The 24,111-nt window shown below is 39.9% G+C and overlaps 1 protein-coding gene across 5 annotated transcripts in view; it reads right to left on the bottom strand.

Moving 5' to 3' along the window:
* KIF13A (kinesin family member 13A) overlaps nucleotides 1-24,111 on the bottom strand; it is a 217,305-nt gene that overhangs the window by 37,018 nt on the left and 156,176 nt on the right. For all 5 annotated transcript variants that reach the window (XM_048839950.2, XM_048839952.2, XM_048839953.2 and 2 more), the window contains exons 14-21: nucleotides 19,589-19,719; nucleotides 17,750-17,836; nucleotides 17,475-17,641; nucleotides 12,770-12,980; nucleotides 7,284-7,446; nucleotides 3,155-3,295; nucleotides 1,339-1,488; nucleotides 557-721 (exon numbers count right to left, since the gene is read on the bottom strand). In XM_048839950.2, coding sequence (XP_048695907.1) covers nucleotides 557-721; nucleotides 1,339-1,488; nucleotides 3,155-3,295; nucleotides 7,284-7,446; nucleotides 12,770-12,980; nucleotides 17,475-17,641; nucleotides 17,750-17,836; nucleotides 19,589-19,719 — 1,215 coding nt within the window. The remainder of the gene's footprint in view (nucleotides 1-556; nucleotides 722-1,338; nucleotides 1,489-3,154; nucleotides 3,296-7,283; nucleotides 7,447-12,769; nucleotides 12,981-17,474; nucleotides 17,642-17,749; nucleotides 17,837-19,588; nucleotides 19,720-24,111) is intronic.

Genomic DNA, 24,111 nt, shown 5'->3' with positions numbered 1-24,111 from the left:
CATCTATTCTGGAAGCCTGCAGTTTTGCATATGCAAAAACTCAGATGCATGTGTCTGCAGAGTGTTTAAGTATTTAACTTGCAGACATAGATCTACGTTTTTGATCGTGTAAAATGCTAGGCTCCCAAAATTGAATATGTAAGTTTACATTTTAAAACTATATATACACACAATTATTTTTTGAAGGGATTGAACTGATGGCATAAACAGAGCATAAACAGCCACGAAAACTTCTCTACTTGACAAATCAACCCTGAAATGCAAGGATCACCTCTTCTGTGACTGCCATCTCTTGGGATGTCAGTATTTGTGGTGTGGACCTGTGTCCACTAGAAACTGAATTTAAACCACTCAATTCACAATCATTCAATGGTAATCATTTTTGATCACTACTAATCTGGACTACATCTGAATCAGAGTGGAAGAGATGAGTCTCTTTCCTATTAACAACATCTTAAACAACCAAGTCCTGCAAAATTTAATATTTAGATTGGATTGTAACAATACATTTGTTTTTTAAAAAAATGTCTCAACTAACAGATTGTCTCCTACTTACCCTGCAGGTGAGCTTTTTTGCTCTGTGAATAATTTCTCCATTGCTGTCCATGATTTCCAGACTTCCGCTCTCACTGGAGTTCTCAGAAGAGTCATCCCCTTCTGGTACACGTTCTGGAACAACACCAGTGACTCGCATCACTTCAACATGCAGCCGTCCTGCAACCTGAAGCACAAATACTAAGTACTTATGTTCTAAGAACATTAGAACATTGTATAATATCTAACTTCAAAGGGGAGAGCAGGGAGCAGGCAACAAGCAGTGGAACTGAAATGAAATAGAACAGAAGGGAAATAATACCACAAGGAAAAATAAAAGGAAGAGAATATGGAGGAAATGAATGCAAGATACATTTATCCCACTATTCAACTTTTCAATTCACACACGACAGTAAAAGTACTTAGGGACATTACTGTAGTGGATTTGTGGCTGAATTTTAATTGGGGTTAAAGAAATTTTGTAAAGAGCTGAGGGGGCCTTAATCTCTGACCTTTTATTACTTGTCTTTCAAATTACCATCACAAAATGCATTTTACGTTTTTAGTCAAACAAATTTTCTTAGCCATAAAATGAATAGTTTTTTGCTGATTGCATATTTAAAGGTACAAAAAAGACTCAATATTATAAAAATTAAAAAAAATTCAACATTTAGGTTAGTCAAAATTTTAGTGTGAGATATCTACCTATAAAACAGATTACAAACCCAGAACTAATTTCAATCCCTCTTTCCACTTGCAATACATTATACATTACCAATATATTAAGATTCTATTTAGCCTTACCTCCCCCTGCTGGCTGATGATTGGCACCGCATATTGAAGTTTAACATCATAGAAAAGGCACTCCAAAAAGACATTTGCTACTCCAATTAAGATATGGTTCTCTTGTGCTTCATAGAAAGGGTCACCTTTTTTACCAATGGGCTTCCTTATCTGTTTTGTTTTTTTTAAAAAGGTACATTAATTACTTTTAAAAAGTTGTAAACTTAGTGGAACTATCAAAATGCGCAAAAACCCAAACCAAACAAACCGATATTCTTTATTCTGTGACCTTTACCCTTAGTCACCCCACCCCACTCCACTGATGTTTCTCTCTCAGTCATCACACCACACCTACATTTAGATGTGAAGCTCACCACAAAATTCAAATAAGATCTTTGGGATGGGGATCATTAAATAATTTAGTTTCACTCATACAAATAATAAAATATATGACCTACATTTTGAAAGAGCTTCAGCAAAATTCAGACCCTGTTCTAAATCGGTGCAATTCCAAGAACTTCAAGGAGTTGCACCTCCTTATATCTCATCTGAAACTGGTCTTTAAAAAGAAAGAATCAAATTATTTTCCCAAGACCCAGTTAGATATATGGACTGGATTCTGAGGAACACTGCAAGAGCAAGAGGCGCTAAGAGAGCACTCAAGGAGGAATCTCCCCCAGGTCTGGAGCTGCTTCCATACTGCTACATGGCTGAAATAATCTCCACAGATTTTTAAATACAAACACCCCATGCATGGCAGCAGATCATCTGGCTCCGCCTCAAAGTATCTAGCTAGGAATCCCCATAGAGATGTATACTGCTCTGTGGATGCATGAGAACCCTGTATCCTGCTCCTCCTCTTTGTCTGCCTCTTCCTCTCCCTTTCCAAACCCAAACATTTGAACCACAGTAGTACTATTACAGCATATAGGGCACTACATACTTCCAGGAAAGATCATTCATGCCCAAGAAAAAAGACTAGTACAACCAAGAGATGTACTTTTAATACTTAAGGATGTACATTTTAGCACTCCTGTGCTCAATGAAATCAACGGCCCATTGACTTCAATGTGTGCAGGATCAGACCCACAATACAAACATGATTTGAAAGAAGGTATTTCTTCTCATCCTGTCCAAAGAAGCAATAATGCACACAGAAGCCAAGTGATTGCTCAAACTGTTATGAGAATAATGCTCCACGTAGACTGTGAGAGTCAGAATAATTTGTGCTCCCCATATCAGCCATGTGATAACATGCTGCTGATGTATTCCTACCTGGCAATTTAACGGGCACACTCTTGAACAACCAAATCCTATTTCATTCTCTTGCAAGGTATAATGAGACAAGGACTAATATGATTACATATAGGCATGATATTTATATATAAGCATTATGAATATTTTTACACTTATGACCAACTTGATATTTTAATTCTAACCAAATACCAACTCTACTTAGGGCTTTGAAGTTAACATGTACAAAAAATACACAAGGGAAAGAGTAGCGAATTTTAAGTTCTAGGACCAAATTCTGTTCTCAAATACTTTTGCGAATTCCACTGGCGTCATGTTAATTGGAATTATGTCAATAAAAGTGTAATGTGCGTATATGAGGGCAGAATGAGGAGCCTATTTTTTATTATGCATTGTAATGTACATTCTGCATTTCAGTATTGTTCACAATTCCACCAACAACTCATGCAGAAAATTCTTCTTCACCAAAGTACAGTATTTGTACATACCGGTTTATGTACACATATTTACATTCTTTGTACTGAACCTGTAAAGATATAGACATATACATACATTTTGACATTTTTAAATGTATTTTAAATACCTCAGGAACTTTCTCCTTCCATTCTTGATATAGGTCTCTCATGTCAATCAATTTGTTCTCCAGTTTCTCAATAGTCCACACTTGAGTACCTTTTCCTTTTCTTCTTACTTGAATAGCTGGCTCACTTACTATTGCCCCCCTCTGAGTCAGAGAATAATAATTATTGACTGCACAGAAATTTGTACTTCAAAATATTTAAACTCCTCACTCAAATTATATTCTCAAAGAGTACTAAAATATAGAGTACATGGCTCCCTTTTATATTCTGCCCTCTAACTCGGCATGTAGTGCTGTGAAGATCCAGTGGCTATTTCCCTTTGTCTTTCTCAAATAACTTATTTTTTATGTACGTGTGTTAAATAAAAATGATCTCTCATAAATTCAAGTGATAATGACAGCAGTAGATTTTACTATATATCTCAAATGTCAATAAGCCTCTTAAAAGACTAAATAGGTTATTTTAAGTTTTGTAAAGACAGTATCACATAGGCTCAAAAAAGTGTTGTTGTTTTTTTTAAAACTTCCCAATTTGAATTTAAAAAGCAAGGAACTCTACTTAGGCAGCACAGCAAGAAAACAGAACAAGTGTCATCAGCTCCCATGCTGTGCATGCATGGATGGAAGGATACTGGTAAAAGAAAGTTATAGGAGCTATAATTAATGTTGCTCTGTTATTTTTAAAACTATTTACTCTCCACATATTAAGCAGTAAATGTCCATACTCCACCGACTATTAACTTTAAATGACTAAGTTTTGGACCTAAACATGATAATGACTTCCTTTTAAAATGAAAGTGTGCTCACCGCAATTGAATGTGATGACTCTGCCTGGGCAGCACGGAAAAAGAGGACAGCGCTCCTTTATGGGTCCTACCTGCATCTGGGTTACGAGGGAGGGGCCAGGGCAACGGACCTACCAGAGCCACGCTGGGGGGACCAGGAAGTGGCCAGAGCAGATAGTGGTACTGACTCGCCATGTGTACTGGAGGAAGGGGAGGGTACCTGTACTCAAGAATTCCAGAAAGAACTCACTCTCTCTCTCCCAATCACAATATCAGCAGTACCCACGTTCTCTCCCATGGGGTTGTAGTAGGACTAGGTTTTGTGATCTCCTGTGGGCTTGCACTAGTTGTGGGGTTTTTTTTGCAGCTGGGACGGAGTTTTTCCCTCACCCCCAGATTGGCTGAGGTGGGGTGTTTTTTTTGCCTTCCCCACAGCAAGTAAGGGACCCAGTGAGGTAGGAAAGGATGATAGGTCAAGATTAGGTCTGTAAAGCAATTAAAAAAATTAATCATGATTAATCACACTGTTAAACAATAATAGAATACCATTTATTTGAATATTTTTGGATTTTTCTACATTTTCATATATACTGATTTCAACTAAACCACAGAATAAAGTGTACAGTGTTCATTTTATATTTATTTTTTATTACAAGTACTTGCACTGTAACAAAACTATAGAAACAGTTTTTTTCAATTCACCTAATACAAGCATTGTAGTGAAATCTCTATCATGAAAGTTGAACTTACAAATATTTGAATTATGTACAAAAAACCTGCATTCAAAAATAAGACAATGTAAAATTTTAAAGCCTGCACGTCCACTCAGTCCTACTTGTTCAGCTAATCGCTTACACAAACAAGCTTGCTTATATTTGCAGGAAATTATGGTGCCCGCTTCTTGTTTACAATGTCACCTGAAAATGAGAACAGGCATTCTCATGACACGGTTGTAACTGGCGTTGCAAGATATTTATATGCCAGATGTGCTAAAGATTCATATGTCCCTTCATGCTTCAACCACCATTCCACGGGACATAAGTCCATGCTGATGACGGGTTCTGCTCGATAACCATTCAAAGCAGTGCGGACCAATAAATATTTATTTTCATTATCTGAGTCAGATGCCACCAGCAGAAGGTTGATTTTATTTTTTGGTGGTTTGGGTTCTGTAGTTTCCACATCAGAATGTTGCTCTTTTAAGACTTCTGAAAGCATACTTCACACCTCGTCCTTCTCAGATTTTGGAAGGCATTACAGATGTACAGTGCTGTGAGTTAAACCCGCTTTCGTACAGCTGAGTAGGGAAAGAGCTGCAGTCTGTCCACACTGACAGCTGCCAGCGCACTGTCGGGGCCACATTTGCAGCTGCATTGGGAGCGGTGCATTATGGGCAGCTATCCCAGCATTCAAGTGGCTGCAACGTGCTTTTCAAATGGGGGTGGGGTGGGGTGTGACAGGCAGTGTGGGGGGAGAGAGAGTGGGTTTTTGGGGGGCTGAGAGTGTCAGCATGCTGTCTTGTAAGTACAGACCCCCCTCCCTCTCACTCACTGAAAGCAAACTGCAGCTGTTTCTTTTTTTCTCATAGGCGAGAAAAGCAGCCGCTCACCGAAATGGACCCCAACCCCCTTCCCACCCCCACGTCGCCTCTCTTTTCAAGCAAACATTAGGTGTCAGCACTCCAAACAGAGCCCCCCTGCCTACCTCTCACTCATTCAAAGCAAACAGTAGCTGTGTTTGTTTTTTTGATAAGCAGCCCCCCAAACGGAGCTTTGAAATGACACTTCCTCGTCCGGAGTTCACAACAAAACAAGAGAGGACGCTTCAGTTAAAAGGATTATGGGGAGTTTCCGGAGGTCAATCAATCAGTGTGTAATAACATTACTCCCTGTTTATACTGGAGCTGGAGTGTCTCAGCCAATGTGCAACAGCTGTTAATCCTCTTGGGGAGGTGGAGTACCAGCAGCGCTGTAGCTGTGGAGACACAGTGCTGTACGTGCCTTGCCGGTGTGGACGGGGAGTGAGGTACAACGCTCTGGGCGGCTTTATTGCGCTGTAACTCACAAGTGTAGCCAAGGCCTCAGATTCTTAAACCTTGGGTCGAGTGCTGTAGCTATCTTTAGAAATCTCACATTGGTACCTTCTTTGTGTTTTGTGAAATCTGCAGTGAAAGTGTTCTTAAAATGAACATGTACTGGATCGTCACCCGAGACTGCCATAATATCAAATATATGGCAGAATGTGGGTAAAACAGAGCAGGGGACATACAGTTCTCCCCCAAGGAGTTCAATCTCAAATTTATTTAACACATTATTTTTTTAACGAGCATCATCAGCATGTCCTCTGGAATGGTGATTGAAGCATGAAGGGGCATATGAATGTTTAACATATCTGGCATGTAAATACCTTGCAATGTTGGCTATAAAAGTTGCATGCAAATGCCTGTTCTTATTTACAATGTCAACAGAAAGTGAGAAGTGGGAAGCATTATCTCTTGTAAAGGTAAAGAAGGGAGTTGGACTAGATGACCTCTTGAGGTCCCTTCCAACCCTGATGTTCTATGATTGGCTGAACAAGAAGTAGGACTGAGTGGACTTGTAGGTTCTGAAGTTTTACATTGTTTTTTTGAGTGCAGTTATGTAATAAAAAATGTTACATTTGTAAGTTGCATTTTCACGATAAAAATATTGCACTACAGTACTTGTATGAGGTGAATTGAAAAATACTATTTCAACACTGAATACAAGATATATATGAAAATGTAGAAAAATATCCAAAATATTTAATAAATTTCAATTGGTATTCTATTGTTTAACAGTATGATTAAAACTGAGATTAATCACGATTAATTTTTTTGAGTTAAATACCGTGACTTAACTGAGATTAATCGACAGCACTAGTCAAAATGTTGAAACTCAGTAGCTAGCAGGTACTTGTTATACAGGGAATACAGTTCACTGATAAACAGGAGCTGAATAAGATTTAGGGGGAGGAATCATCTAAGGAAGATTGAAAAAGGGTGGGGTTGATACAGTGGGGAGCCAACTCCCTCCCCCTTTTCCAGTCCTCCTTAACTCTCATACAAGAGGAGACCGTTAGGGTCTCAACAACGGGCTGGCTGGGAGTGGGTTGGGAAAGGTGAGGGCTGACAGCAGCACTCCCAGATAAATGGAAATTATTAACAAAAGAACGATGACCTGCACTGTACAACTGATTGCCAGGTATTCTCAGATGTTAGATGAGTAAAATTGGGGCCTAGTTAAACAACAAACACTGCATCTCATATTTCTTCCTGCATGGTCAGGACAATAAAATAATTCCATCTTTCTGAGATTAGCTCTTTTTACCTTTCTGTTGGCACTGAGGTTTGCAGCAGGGATCTGAAGTGTCACTTGATAATCAGTTAGCTTGTTCATTTCTTCTGCTAAGAAGTTTGCTTCTCTCACCAGTGTGTTGGCCTTTACTATTTGCTCTCTAAGTTTAGCCAGGCTCTGCCGGAACAATTCATCCCTGTAGTGCAGCAGATAACATTAAAAATAGAAGGAAACCTATTTTTATTATTGGAAGGTCACAAACAGAATTGCTAGTCAAGTCCTTTTTTTCTTAAACAAATCTGCAAAGAAATGCTGTACTAACACTAAATGTGTCTTATACATCATTTTATTGAGAAAAATCTTAGCATATGAAAAACATACAGCTATGGAGGAAAGGCTAGAGCAAATACACCCAAACTTTTCCCAGCTAAAAGTCACATTTACAGAGGAATTGCTTTATTGGTAATTTGCTAGGAGCCTGAAGGCTGCTCTTAATTTTGAAGCAATAAAATACACCGCCATCTGTCTTTCCCTTTCATCTGGAGGTGTGGCCCCCCGAGACTACCAGCCCCAGCATAAGATGCTTCATCTTTATACAACTACATGCTGGAACCTACCACCTGTGTCTACACCTTCTTATTAAAAAGATAAGGCTAGCTGGGGGGCCCTACTGTGCTGTAGGATTCCATGGCCCACTATACTAGCCATCCCTAGTATAAAACATCATATGTTCCACATATCAAATGCACCCTATAGTTAAAAAATACTTGCACAAATTAACAACTGGAGCAATGTGTGCAGGTTAACACCCTTTGTATGAATTCCAAAAAGGGTTCCCAGACCTGTTTGAACAAACCTAATCTAATATGAAAACTGGCAGCAACAACCTGCATATGGTGCTCCTCCCTATGATGCAAGTCTAGACTCTCCTAATGTAGGATCCCCAACATTAATTTTTTAAGTTTTACATGTTTATTCTTTGGGTAATAGAGAGAGCAGCCCAATCATTTCCGCCTTGTTTAAGGGGTCTGCACATCCCAGATGCGCAGCAGGACTTACAAGGGAGTATATCATATCCCATAATTTCTTGCATAAAATCCATAATTAAACCTAAGATTCCTTAGTCTCCAGACTACATATATACACATATGTCTGTATGTATGTGTATATATATAGTGATATAGGAGGGCCAGGGAGCAGTGGTAGAATGGTACAGGGGAAATATATAAGCTCTAGGCTAATTAAGGCATGGTTCCCTGTAGACTAGGGAGGGTTGCTACAGGTTAAATTGGAGCACCTGTAGTCAATTAAGCCCTGTCAGGAACCTAATAAACCCCTCTGCTTCAGGCAGTCAGGGGAAGAGGAGGAAGGAGAGAGGACTGGAGGTTGGAGGTGTTGTAAGATTTGAAAAACCAGCAAACTGAAGTAAGGGAGACCCTGCCCCAGCAGGGGAGGGAGACCTCCTCCCCCAATGTCTGAGGACCGAAGGTTCCCCACCCAAGGGGAAAGAGGGTAAGAACCCGCAGGGGTTGAGAGGGGCTGGGGCTCAGAGTGAGGAGAAAACCCAGACCCCTCCCCCACTTCCCTCCTCTGTCACCTTCCCGGGCCTCTATCGGGGACCTCAGAGTCCCAAGAGCAGGGGTAAGGGGTGGCGTCTTAGCCCCCTGCCAAGAAAAGTGCAGGACCCACCATACTAACATTGGCCATCTTGTCACCATACATACACATACACACACAATCCTACGAAAATCAATTATAGAGGATTAGAGACACGTTTGGGAGGAGTGGCAAGCTTGTTCTGTGGGGCATGTAGATATAGGCAGAGTTTGGCTGAATGGATATTTTGTTTCTACTCTTTTAGATTGGTCAGATGCCTTAAATACCACAGACCATGCCGTATTGTTGTCATGCGTGTAGTCCCTAGCAGGAACTTCTCTTGAGTGGCTACACTTTTCTTCGAGTGGAGTTCCAGACAGTAGTTCTGGGCAATTGTTTTTCTGCTCTGAAAGCTCTCTCATGCAAGGTAACACAAAATTATGTACAAGTTGAACAGAAAGGGATAAGACCATTGGTAGGATTAGCGAGGAGGCCTGCTTTGTGGTATCTTTACTATTCTAAAGTACCAAGCTTAGTGCCTATTTCCTATCTGGCTCAGCTCTACAATACAAGTGGGACCTTGTTAGAGGCCAGATACTCAGGCAGCAGCTGTGTCCAAGACTGCTTCCTTTCCTCCTCCAGCCACCTATTCCCCCTGCCACCTGCTCCGGGGCAAAGAGGGAAACTCCTTTCCCCATCCCTCTTACTACCGTTATCCATACTATCAGCAATTTGAGATTAGATGGCAATAATGCATTCTACTGAGACACATATTGTGGGATCGTCAGGAAGCTGAAGCTAGAGCAGATACTTATTCACTAAGCAGTGCTCTGTTCCGAGAGCATGTTACATGCGAGCTCTGTTGTACTGCTGGCTTCCATGTGGAATTGAATGTGTTTTTGATCTATAAATGCTCTAAATGGCATGGGGTCTGGCTATATAAAATACACTCCCTTTTCTCCCTGTGTGATGTTTCCTCATGTCAGATCAGCAGATGTACTCAAGCTAACAGGTTACTAATTTAAAAAGGGAGGGAGGATGATGACAAGACTCTTTCCAGGAGAAGTCATTGGCTCCCTTTCTTGGTCCGAGTAGAGCCTGAATTTAACAACTTTCTGGAAATGCTAAAAAGCCAATTTCTTTTCCTCAGGCTTTTGGAGAAGGAATGGGTGACAAGCATAGTGTAGCTAGGTGGGGCTGTTACCTCAGCCAATTATTAGTGTGGGGAGTTTTCATGATTTTTTGTATATTTTAATTCTTGTTTTCTTTGTGTAGTTGTGGGAATGTACTTAGGGCACCACAAAAACACGCCACAGAAACTGAAGCAAACAAAATAAGTTTCAGCTGGGATTTTGGTGTTTTTACTATACAACGTATGCATGCCAAGTTCCATTTGGATACAAACAAAAGCAAATCCCATCTGGATATCGAGTCTTGAAAGATGGTTTTAAAACAAACAGCAGCTAACCCTTAACTACAGTGGCACTTGGAACGTGCCCGATAATACACACCAGTCACGTTCCATGCAAGTCCAGTCACTAAGGTCTGCTACACCTTGCCCCTCAAACTGAACAGATGGTGTTGTGCCCTAGAATATGAAGTATGTTTTCCATACTTCCCATCACGTGGTCAGTAGATGCCCTCTTCCCCTCAAAATACTGTTGTGCCTTTACTGCCTAATTAACACTAAACATTCCCCACTGACTTCTCTTGATTTCTCTTTCCAACACATGGACCTTTCCCCCCTCTTCAAACCTGAGCCTCCTTTAGAGCTCAAAAAATTAAGTCTAAGAAAATATTCTGCAGGACTGGAAATGTTCACTATTTCTTGCATGATACCTTTTACTCACTAAAATAATTTGATAGGACTCAATTTTTATCAGATGCATAATTGCCATGGATGGTGGTGGTGTTTTTATGTTGCAGTAGGACCTAGAGACCTCAGCTATGAGGGTGGGATTCCCACCAGTGAAATTCAAGGACAACGTTCTTGTTTGAAGGCCCATTCCTCCCAAACTCCCCCAACAGTTGCTGTACAGAGGGTGAGTGCTGGCATGCCCACCCCATTTCTTGCTTGGGGGCTTCATCTTTTCATATCAGCCTGAAGCTAGAGGATATTGTCATCCATGCAAGTTTTCTGTCCATTCTCCTGCTCCAGAGCATTCTGGCTGCTGTAAGATGTAAGAAGGGGGGAAAACGTCTCTATTGCTCTACCCCTCCCTCCCACCTATTTTGTGAGTGGCTCCCTTGTGAGTGACTCCAGTTCTTACCTATGCTGCTGCTCATAGCCTTTCCAAAGCAGTGGTATCGTATCAATTGTGATTTTTTTTTTTTGACAGCTTCAATACTGTTCACAAGGCAGTTATGAAGAGCAACAGTGAATCTGACCAGAGGCCTATTAATTTCAATCTGCTACTTGGCAAAGCGGCAAGAAGCTATAAAAGTACTAGAGCTTTGTCTGCAAACTCAGGAAGATGAGACTGCATCATTTTGCATTCAGTTCACATTAGGATGGTTCTCGTTACATCTCTAAGAGCTAGAAACAATTTTTAATTAAAACTGAAATACTACAGTTTTCCCTCCTTGCTTGTGAAATCTTTCTAGTTATCACTGGTGAGTAGATGAGCAGATTTTTTTCAAGCCCAGTTTGGCAGACTTTGTGAATGCTGAAAGCAAGGCTTGCACAAAAACTAACACAAAATGCATGGTTTTACAGGATTAGACCTTGATTCTATTTTCTGTTTCCTACATTCTGGGTCTGAATGAGGCAAGACAATTTTGGCTTACTCTGTTTAGACTTTTGTTTTACATTGACTTTTTATGGAGGAAGTGGAAATACACCAAGATAGAAAGGAGTGCTCAAAGTCACCATTTATAAAAAAAGAGATGAGTGAACAATGAAGTCTCTGTCGTACAATGCAAATAAACATTCACAGAAAACAGAGTTGGACAAAAAACAAGTAGTCCATTTAGCCACTCCTTCTGTTGGACGAATCACAGAACCCCGAACAAAATATTACTTTGTTTACAACAAAATGCAGCTGCTGAAAATCTTATCACTCCCCTCTGTGAGTCCAATAGCTTCCTCTCACCTCCTACATCAACAAGCTTCTGTCATCTTCAATATACATCCCTACCCCTTCCTAAACTCGGTGCATTTCCTCCTCCTACTCCTCCGACTTCTTAAGCTCTCCTTCCAAATCTCCCTCCCAAAAGTCCCTTGTGAGTCTTTCACCCATGCTTTGTCTGTGTTTTTCCACACCATCCCTTATGATTGGAACTCCTGTGTTTCCCTTGCACACTAAACAACCTGCCTCTACTCAAAATCATTCCTCAAAATGCACATTTTGTGTGAGGCCCTTCAACCGTGTTCTAAAAGCAGATTTATTTATTTTTAAAAAGTTTGCACAACCTAAGAGTAAACCTTTAATTTTTTGTGCACGTCCTGTGTTTCTGAATTTTTTCTGTGCTCGATACACATTGTTAGATTCCTGGGGCATGGACTGTGTTTTCACAGTGTTGGGTACACTAATGGCACAGTAATATTTGACAAAGCTTGATCTGACATATTTGTCCCTTCCCTCCCTCCCTCAAGTAATCTGTCAGCAACACATGCAGGGAATGTTAAAACTGTATGAATGTAACACTTGCATAGCATCTGAACTGCTCTATGAAGAGTTCATGGGGAGAAAAATAAAAGTCACCACACCACTCGGGCAAAATTCTGCTCTCAAAGGTGCATGTGAGATACCATACCAAACCAATGGGAAGCCCCACACTGCAGTAGAGGTCAGAATCAAGCTCTGAATGAAATAAAAGTGGGATTTAACTGGGTTGAAGACAGGTTTAACAATGTCCTTCTATCCCTTAGCCCTCTCCTTTGTATTTCTCATTCATATTGGTTTTAACTCCAGTATTCTCACCTCTCTTCTGTCCAGATGTTTACTTTTTGCTGGGCAGTCTGAGCTGTATATGAGAGCCTGTCACTGCCGTGCTGATGCTGCCTTTCTGGAGAAAGCTGCTGCCTGAGTTGCTCGAGCTCACGCTCATACATTATCCTCTGCTCTTCAAGAGCACTCTGCTTCTCTTCTAAGTACTGCTTCTCCAAAACCCGCACCACATTTTGGACTGGGTCTAGAAAAGGATGAAATGAGCGAACACCACATTTTAATTCAATTACTGTCATATTATTTATATTTCAGTAGCATTCAAAAATTGCCAGGTACTTTCCAAAAGCAAAGAAAAATGCAGCCATTGCCCCAAAGAACTTACAATCCAAAAGTCAAAATAAATATACAAAAGGAAAGGAATATAGCATATAAAGAAAGTGAGATGAGTGATGGCTGACAAACATTTAGTTCCATTATTTTTTTATGTTGTTTTAAAATATATTATAGCCTCCCGAGGTGGAGGAGGGAGGGAGGATAGAGAAAGGGATGAATTAGTAAGAGCAATGAAGTAGGACAAAGAAGGAAGGGAAAGGAAAACTTCACTTTCTCTGTATTAGCTGCTGAGGAAATGTGATGGAGGGTGGTGGAAGAAAACTGAAGCAAACCAACCAAATGATCTACTTCAGTTAGTAACAACCACTGAAAAGAAACGAAACATTGTTTTTCTTTTTAAAAGCACATTCTAGATTGTGTACGTTTCCTAGAACTTCTTTATGGTTCTGAAAGAGAATAAACTTCTATAATAAATTATTGCCACATATTGTCAATTTTAAATCTGTCCCATATGTACATTCCACACTAACGTACAATAAACTCTGGGCTGATTTCAGTTTTGAAGATCTAAATGTAGTAACTGAACTGGCAGTAAGAGAAGCTTAAAGTCAAGATTTTATTGAGTAATAAATTAGCTTGCTGTGCTGTAACTGCCATATGTAGATCATGTGAACACAAACTGAAAGATACATAGTTTGCATTAACATAGTCACAGCACACTAGTGTGTGGTGCAGTTCACACCCCTGTAACCCAAACTCTGAGGTTGCGTAGACAAGCCCTTAGATGCTAGTGGTCCTGTTTTTGCTCCAAATATCAAGTCCTGTTATGGTCCCATATACAATATCGGTGCTGCATGGAGAGACGTGCCATTGTTAAAGATGCCATGTTAAAAGGAGGCTCTGTATGGTAGACTCTGCAAGGTGTTGGTCAGGCAAAGAGATGCTTGTCAATACTCAACTTTCAGTTAAAAAAAAGTTCTGATGTTTTTATAGATAAATGTGGCAAAAGTTTTACATTTGGTGACTGCTCACAATTCAATTAATATTTAAACTAGTGGGACAGATTCTGAAAAGCCCCATATATTTAATCGAGGACAATCGGGTCCACTATTTGTAAAGTTACTTTAATATACTCTTCGAACTAGGAAAAGTTCTTTATAAAACCCAATTTTTTCATCTGAACATAACAGTGGTGAGGGCTGCGTGTGATCTGCTATAATAGTTTGAATTTGTTTATCTGCATCATTTTTAGCATCATTAAAGGTATTAATTTAAGATATATGTCTTCTCAGCGTATCTTTGGAAAAACTGAAAACTACTGCAAGTTACTATTTTAATCCTGGTTTCAGAGTAACAGCGGTGTTAGTCTGTATTCACAAAAAGAAAAGGAGTACTTGTGGCACCTTAGAGACTAACCAATTTATTTGAGCATGAGCTTTCGTGAGCTACAGCTCACTTCATCGGATGCATGCCATGGAAACTGAAGCAGACTTTATTTATACACAGAGAATATGAAACAATACCTCCTCCCACCCCACTGTCCTGCTGGTAATAGCTTATCTAAAGTGATCATCAGGTGGGCCATTTCCAGCACAAATCCAGGTTTTCTCACCCTCCACCCCCCCCACACAAATTCACTCTCCTGCTGGTGATAGCCCATCCAAAGTGACAACTCTTTACACAATGTGCATGATAATAAAGTTGGGCCATTTCCTGCACAAATCCAGGTTCTCTCACATCCCCCCCCACCCCCATACACACACAAACTCACTCTCCTGCTGGTAATAGCTCATCCAAACTGACCACTCTCCAAGTTTAAATCCAAGTTAAACCAGAACATCTGGGGGGGGGGGTAGGAAAAAACAAGAGGAAATAGGCTACCTTGCATAATGACTTAGCCACTCCCAGTCTCTATTTAAGCCTAAATTAATAGTATCCAATTTGCAAATGAATTCCAATTCAGCAGTTTCTCGCTGGAGTCTGGATTTGAAGTTTTTTTGTTTTAAGATAGCGACCTTCATGTCTGTGATTGCGTGACCAGAGAGATTGAAGTGTTCTCCGACTGGTTTATGAATGTGATAATTCTTGACATCTGATTTGTGTCCATTTATTCTTTTACGTAGAGACTGTCCAGTTTGACCAATGTACATGGCAGAGGGGCATTGCTGGCACATGATGGCATATATCACATTGGTGGATGTGCAGGTGAACGAGCCTCTGATAGTGTGGCTGATGTTATTAGGCCCTGTGATGGTGTCCCCTGAATAGATATGTGGGCACAATTGGCAACGGGCTTTGTTGCAAGGATAGGTTCCTGGGTTAGTGGTTCTGTTGTGTGGTATGTGGTTGTTGGTGAGTATTTGCTTCAGGTTGCGGGGCTGCCTGTAGGCAAGGACTGGCCTGTCTCCCAAGATTTGTGAGAGTGTTGGGTCATCCTTTAGGATAGGTTGTAGATCCTTAATAATGCGTTGGAGGGGTTTTAGTTGGGGGCTGAAGGTGACGGCTAGTGGTGTTCTGTTATTTTCTTTGTTAGGCCTGTCCTGTAGTAGGTAACTTCTGGGAACTCTTCTGGCTCTATCAATCTGTTTCTTTACTTCAGCAGGTGGGTATTGTAGTTGTAAGAAAGCTTGACAGAGATCTTGTAGGTGTTTGTCTCTGTCTGAGGGGTTGGAGCAAATGCGGTTGTATCGCAGAGCTTGGCTGTAGACGATGGATCGTGTGGTGTGGTCAGGGTGAAAGCTGGAGGCATGCAGGTAGGAATAGCGGTCAGTAGGTTTCCGGTATAGGGTGGTGTTTATGTGACCATTGTTTATTAGCACTGTAGTGTCCAGGAAGTGGATCTCTTGTGTGGACTGGACCAGGCTGAGGTTGGTGGTGGGATGGAAATTGTTGAAATCATGGTGGAATTCCTCAAGGGCTTCTTTTCCATGGGTCCAGATGATGAAGATGTCATCAATAATCCTATCACTGTTGCTCGAAGAAAAGAACTCATGCTTTGCACACAGACTTATTATAGGGATACCACAATTATAACAGTTATGAAATGCAAAGTAAAAACTCGTAAATGTAAATATTAAACATTTCACAAGACATTAAATGATATACTACATAGCTTAAATTGTCACAAGTTGTAGACTCTATGAACAAGTAGCCAGAATTTGTATTTGCATTAGAATGATTAGTTATTTTTAACTTCCAGATACATTTTGGAGCAAAAAGGATTATTGCTTGAATGGAGTTTTGATAGAAGTATATAAGCTGAATTATTTATTTGCCTGTCTATAATAATCATATTAAATACTTGCATAATACAATCAGAATTATCTTCACATCTGCAAATTTTTATAGCATCTCTAAAATATTTCGAAACCATAATTATACAGAATGATTGAAAAATTAAACATTACGCAGAAGATAATGGACAAGCATGGCAGAAATGAAAAAGATGCTATTGTGTTTGGACGTACAGGAAATAATTCTAAAGATGAATCATTGAGACAAGGGTTTGCTAAATTACTCAAAGACTATTATTTAACTGATGCCAGAAAGTGAGTTCCCCAACAAGATCGAATGAACTCTCCCCCCAGACATCTGCTACTATAGATAACATTAAAATTTGTTACATGAACAAACCGCAGTATGAAAAATATTCTTTGTAACATCTGGGAAGCCAACAGTTTTCTCATTTCAAGTAACATTTCCAATATCTGCAGAAAGTGGATTAAGTAGCATCTGAATATTTATATTTCAATACAAGCAGTTCTAATTTGCTAAACACTAAAAACTGAGATTCTTCTGCATGAGACATCCTTTAACAGACTTTAATAAGTGAGATTGTATAAAATACTGTGAGCTGAACAACTGTCAAAGCATGCTGGCTGATTATTTTGCCAAAATGTCTGTTCTGGTTTCGCTACTGTCTTGTTAACAATGTTATGGTATCACATCAACTGTGTGTGGTGGAAAAGAAAGGATGAAATTGACATAAAATACACTTCAAAGTTAAATTTATAGCATACTTTCACATTCACAAGTAATTGTGGTCAAAAGTTACCAGGTTTTAGAAAAGGATTAGACATTTATATGATCATCATTTACAGTTACATTACATAGGACAATAATGTGGAAAAAATAAAAAACAAGATGTTTCAGGGCATGAGCTAACCATCAATTGATGGGGTCAGGAAGAAATTCCACCTTTGGGCAGTTTATTCTATAATTATCCAGGACTGTGTTTCTTGCATCCTCCTCTGAAGCATCCAATATTGGCCTCTATCAGAGAGGATATTGGACTAGACGGATAATGGATATGCTCCAGCAACTCCTAAATACATATATCTGAGCAGATTTTTTTAATTGGACCCAAACAACCTTTGTGCATCACCTGATATGGCAATTCTCTTACCATTACTATTCAGAGTTTTCATTATAACTTCCATTTGTGCAAATTCATAGTTGTAATCTGGTTCTGAAGAAGCTTCACTAGTTGCATCCAAATCATGTTCCGCTAACACGGTTTCTTTTTCAAAGTCTTTCAACCAATCTCGTCGCTTCCTCTTTGGCAGATTGATTCTATTTAAAAAATTTAAAAGTGACTTAAGATTTTAAAAACAACAAGAGTGAAAATAGGTAAGCAAATAAGACGTGTGAGTGGAAGGAAATCAAGGAATATAAAGTTACCTAAAAAAGTGGTTGTTTCCCCATAGGATTCTATCTCCATGCCACAGCTGAGTGGAAGTACATACCAGTGTGCCATTTACACAGGATCTAAAAGAACAATAAGACCACTCTGGTGAGATGACAGAAATGATATATAGAAAATACCTACAAGTTCATCAAGTCTATTTTCCACACCTATACAAGATCATATGTAATACACCATACACAGACTAACAAAGTTCTTATTAAAGTGTAAATGTGAAAAGTTGCTAATGAAAGATCAGTTCCCACTGCCTTTGAAAAACTGCTACTGCTGCACCTCTGCACTATAAACAGTAGGGGGAGACGGCTTCCATTTTAGTTTCATAGCTGGTAGTTAAAAAAAGCCACATGCACATTCCAGAAACTGGGTCACAGACTGTTCATTGTAAACAGTCTGTGAACCTAGTTACATTCAAACCCTATTAGAAAAAGCTTATGTATGGTTATTTTGCCATTTCTAAGGAAAACTCTAAGAAACAGATTAGTCTAACAGATGGTAAATATTGCTAATACATACCACAGATATTATATAATTTATTTATACATATCCCTTATATCACTGAATTTAATTCTTTTGATAAACTGGACTTCTATTAGTCAAAAGTTTCTATTTTTGAAAAATTTTGAAAAAAGGCATTTGCATCTAGGGTCATCTATATTTAAGCTTTATTCATAAAAAAGTGAGATGGAATTGTTCGGTTCTTGCTTCTGTGGCTCAAAGCAGAAAAATAAATCAAATAGTATTTCCCTCTAAAATGTAATGTCCTAGATGAAATGCAATATTGTCCCTTCAGATTCAGAGTTCTGAATTCAGTTTTGTATCACAAATATCTTAAGTGTCAGATATGAAATAATTCATTCTGTTTAAAGTTGTAACTCTGGTAACAAAGTTCATGCTGATATAAACATCGCAGAAACAACTACTTAAGCATTTCAGATCAGTCACAAACAAAACATGGTTATATGTTTTTTCCACTGACATGCTCCTCTGTTCTTGCCAGTGAAAACTACTAACTCCTTGTACTATATCTATCACCATAAATCTGAATACCATCTAGCTGGAATTCTGTAATTTACATTATTAGTCTGCAGCACTGCGATATTCATGCTAAAACGTACTCTACAAAAAGCACACGGAAGATAGGGTTTGGAAAAATAGATTATCCCTCCATCTTTTGTTTACCCTATAATGCCTATATCTGTGAAATTAATTAAACAGTAAGATCACAGGCAGTATATTTGTGTGAAATTATTGCACATGCCATAAGTGATGTTACAAGGTTGAACAGCTTTAAATGCTAACAAAGAAGAAACAATTCCTATAAATGGAATGTTCCTATAACTCTGTAAGAGAAACAAGAGGGAAAAGAGTCTGGATTCATACATTTACTGGGCATTATTATAATTGGGGCCTTCAGATGAAATTTATCTATTCTCACAAAGCCTAAGAGTGTGAATTCACAGGGGTAGAATTCATCCATCCAACCAACCGACAGGCTGCTATTCCATCCCAGAGGTTAGAATAGCAGCAGCTGCACATCTTTATCATCTGGCCTATTCCACAGAATCTATGTAAACAATGATCCCATCCTTGTTTCCAAGACATCCTTGATTATGGTTTATCCAGAACCAGCATGGAAACTTCCTCTTTGGCCTGGAGGTCCCTGGTGTCTTACAGTTTCCGTTGACATCACCTGTATTGAAAATGGCTGTTGACCAGAGCACACAGTATTTGTGACATAGTAAAATAAAAATGCACGCACCTTTTGGTGATGAGAAGCAAACATTGCACGGGACAAGTGTGTTGAACTTCCTTACCTTGCATTTTCTTTTGGTGTGAGAGAAACTTCCCCATCTAATGCAATGTCAATCTCACAGTGCTCTGGTTGGATCCCTATACCAAACAGCTGTATGTCCTGAGAGGTATCTGCACCAACCCTGGTGTGATCCTGTTTCAAAGGTTATTAATAAAATATCAATGAAAATCAAGAAAACAGCTTCCCTTTATATAACTTATCAGATACAACTTACAACAAAAATATTAACATAACAAGAATGGAAAATATATAACCAACACTCTGAAATCCTACGCTGAGGACTTCCACACAGCAAAAAATGATGCTGGTCTGACAGAGGTAAGACTAAAAGAGGCAACTGACCAATTCTTCTATGCAGCATTTCATCTTAGTAGTTTTGTTCTATAAATCATTAAACACCACAGAAACAATTTAATTCTGATTTAAAATGTTCACAAGTCTCTGTGGTGCCTATGCATTACTGCACATGGTAAGGAAAATGAGTTGTGTCCCGCAGTCCATAAGAGAGGACAACATGGGCTGCAAAAGTTGGGCAAACTAGAACTGAGGTAAGCATACTGTATTAGTCAACTAAGTTCCATAGCTTTTGTCTCTTAGAATCTGACCCAAATTGAGAGGTTACTCATCTTGGGCAGTAACTGGCGTTTCAACTGTGTCCCCCGATAGGTGCTCCATTTCAGATGCACTTGCATCCCACGTGCCTTTGATCCAAGAATTTTGGTATTAATGGCCGTTTGTCCCATGCATGTGCACTACGCATCCTTGTGCCCCATATTCCGAGGGTACATAGGGCTGTACGGATGCACTGCCCTCAGTTCCTTCTCCACCATAAAGTCACACAGAGGAAACTCTGAAGCAGAGGGGAAGGAGGGCAAGTTGTGGAGTACCCATAGAGACACACATCTCAAAGAACATTTGCTGCCCAAAGTGAGTAACCTTTACTACTTCTAGTACTGTCCCTATGAGTGTGCCACTTCAAGTGACTTCTGAGCAGAAGCCTCATGAGGAGGAGAGAGCTTTGGAGCCAAGTCCAACACTGAACAAAAGACTGGATTCCCAAGCACAGCTTCTCATCTAGAAGAATGAATAACCGCTTAGTGCTTGGAAAAAGTATGTATTAAAGTCCAAGCTGCAGCCTTGCAGATCTCAGTAAAGAGGATGTGTTTGAGTAATGCCATAGAGATAGAAAGAGACTTCATGAAATGGGCTAATACCCTAGAAGGGGGCTGTATATTGGCAGCTTCATAACAAGAAAAAAATACATCCAGAAATCTACCTCAAGAGTCTCTGGGTAGAAACTGTGGTACCTTTGGGTCTGATGGCAATTGAAACAGTATGGGAAACTTCTAAATAATCTGGTTCTTTCCAAATAGAAGACTAGTTCCCTCCTGTTGTCTAAATTATGGAAAGCAAAATTTACCTGGTCTGACATGGTTTGGGGAAAAAAACTGGAGATTGATGCCTTGATTGATGTGGAATTCAGACACTGTCTTAGATAGAAACTTAGGATGCAGACTAATTTTTTGTTCTTGGAAAACACTGTAAAGGGAGAGTCTGCCATTAAAGCTCCTATTTCCCCAATTCTTTGAGCAGAAGTGATGCCCACCAAAAATGCTGTTTTCATTGCTAGGTGAAGAAGGGAACAGGTGGCTCTCTGTTCCAAAGCGGGTTTTATAAGACATTTGAATACGAAATTTAAATCCTATACATGGATGGGATCTCTAATGTGAGGAAAAAAGCTCCTCAACCCCCGAATGAATCTCACTGTGGCGGGATGATCAAATACTGAGAATCCCTCAACCGGGGAACAAAAGCCATTATAGTAACCAAGTGAACCCAATGTAACTCATAAATAATCCTGACTTTAATGCCAGCAGATAGTTGAGGACAGCAAAGAAGGAAGACAAAACAGATGAAAGATGTCACTGGTCACACTAGTGGTGAAATCTTTTCCATTTTTGCAGGTAGATATTTCGCATAGACTTTTCCTACTGTTTAATAACACTTACTGTACCTCTGCAGAGCAGGAAGTCTCTATTCCTGTGAACCTTTGAGTAACCAAGCCTTGAGGCAAAGGATTCCTTGGTTGGGATGGAGAGTCTGAACAGTGTCTTGACACAGAAGACTGGGCATTGACAGAAGACTCATCACTAGACAAACGGAGGGAAGAATCAAGTAAGGATACTAGGTCTGCCTGGGCCACACTAGAATGATTAAATATGATCTTGGCTTTCTCTTGCTTGATCTTCTTCACCACTCTCAATATCAGGGGCACTGGAGGAAATACAAACAGAAGGCCTCTTGTCCACAGAACAAGGAAACATCTTCCAGTGTGTGAGGGCCTAAACCCTCCTCTTGAGTAAAACTGCCTGTTGGTAAGGGTGATAAAGAGATCCACTTCCGGAAATCCTCAAGTCAGAAATATATGATTGAGCGTCTAGAAGTCTAACTCCCCATTTGTAATCTTGAAGGAAGCATCTGCTTAGATTGTCAGTTATGATGTTTTGTAGGTCTGGAAGGTAAGTTGCTGAAATAAGGATGTGATTGGCTATATACAAATCCCATAGCTTTATTGCTTCTGCAAAAAGGGAAGGGGATCTCCTCCCCCCTCACTCTCCCATCGGTTGATGTAGAACATACAGGCTACTTTGTCTGTTGTGATTTTGATGGATTTGTCCCAGATTAATGGAAGGAAGTGAGACCAGTCAATCCAGACTGCCCTTGAGGTTGAGGTGTAATAATGCAGACAATTTGCTTTGAATGGTGTGGTTCCCTAAATGCCCCCTCCCCCAACCTACCAAGGAGGCATCTGCCATTATGGTGATAGTTGGGGAGGACTGGTTAATGAAACACCTGCACATACATTGCTTAGGTTCTTCCACCAATTGACAGTCTCTCTGACACCAGTCTGTTCAGGCACATACATTGTTTGGGGGTATCAACTGTCCTGAGCCATCCCTGGAAACAGCGCAGCATAATCTGTCATCTCGCATCACAAAGGTAGAAGCTGTCCCCACAGTTGAAGGCAATTTCTTGTTGATGTCTGTGGACTGCCTTGAATTTTTGAAATGAGGTTTGTTAATATCATGAACCTGTCCATGGGAAGGTAAGCTCTGACTGATACTGCATCTGAGGGGACCCCTTTGAATTCTATCATTTGCACAGGGCTCAAAGTGGATTTCTCAATGTTGCACTGAAGACCTAGCCTGAAGAACCAGGACATTGCTGTCTTTATGGCAGAGAGAACCTTGTTGTAAGACCAGTCCTCGAGCAGCCAATCATCAACATATGGAAAAACAATTATCCCCAATTGCAGATAAGCGGTGACCACGGCCAATACATTCAATACCACCGTTGGGACAGAAAAAAGTCTAAAAGGAAGCACTTGATACTGGAAGTGATCTTGACCAACCAGAAAACTGAAGGAATCTCTTGTGAGAAAAATGAATCATGACACGAAAATATGAATCCTGAAAGCCAAGGACCAAAAATGAATCTTCTGGCTCCAACTACGGAATTATAGCTGCAAGAGTCACCACCTTGAATTTTTGTATTGTCACAAAGTTGTTTTAGAGTCTTAGATGTACAATCAGTCTCCAGCCCCTGTACTTTTTTGGGACCATAAAATACTTGGACTAAAATCTCTTCCCCCTGTGGTGAGCTGGAACTGGTTCTATGACTCCAATGCATAGAAGGGAATCTATCTCCCATATCAGAACTGCTCATGAGAGAAGTCCCTGAAAAGGGACAGGGAAGGGAAGTTAAATGGATGGAGTAACCTGATCTTAGAACCTCAACACCCATGATGTAATCTTCTGCCACGCAGAATGAAAATGGTGGAGACAGATTCCAAAGTGGGAAGAGGCAGGTAGAACGGTGTGGTTGCAGCTCCATGATGTGAGATTGTTCCAAACCCTCAACCAATCTGTCAAAACTGTCATTTTGATGTTGTAGATGCAAACAAAGTAGGCAGCCTCTGTCTTCGCAACCTCAGCTTCTTTATGAGGAGCTCTGAAATCCTGAAAATTTAATAGGACAGGATCTCTGTGCCGTTTGAAACCTGCTAAACTTTTGTTTGCTTGCAGGTGTATACATTTCAAGGAAGCACAAGGTGACCCTGGAATCCTTTAGGTTGTGCAAGGATTCATCAGTGGATTCAGCAAAGAGTTTTAATAGCTCATAGGGGAGGTACTCTACCATATTTTGGACCTTTCTCTGGAACCCAGACAGTTAAAGCCAGGATGCTCAAAACATGACCACTGCTGTAGACATAGAACAAGCCGCAGTATCAACTGTATCGTCACTTGCAATGAGGTCCTAGCTAGCAGCTGACCCTCATTAATAATGGATTGGAATTGTTCACGATCTTCTGCCAGAACGTGCTCAATAAAGGTAGTAAACTTAAAATAATTTGATGGTTATATTTTGCCATAAGAGCCTGGAAATATGCAATTCTAAACTGAAGCTTTCCAGATGAGGAGGTCTTATGGCCGAACAGGTCAAGATGTTTTTGGTCTTTATCAT

Source organism: Caretta caretta, chromosome 2 (genome assembly GCF_965140235.1).
Source record: "Caretta caretta isolate rCarCar2 chromosome 2, rCarCar1.hap1, whole genome shotgun sequence".
NCBI lineage: Eukaryota > Metazoa > Chordata > Testudines > Cheloniidae > Caretta > Caretta caretta.
The sequence above is the reverse complement of the archived record's forward strand: the minus strand, read 5'-3'. Positions and strand labels throughout refer to the sequence as shown.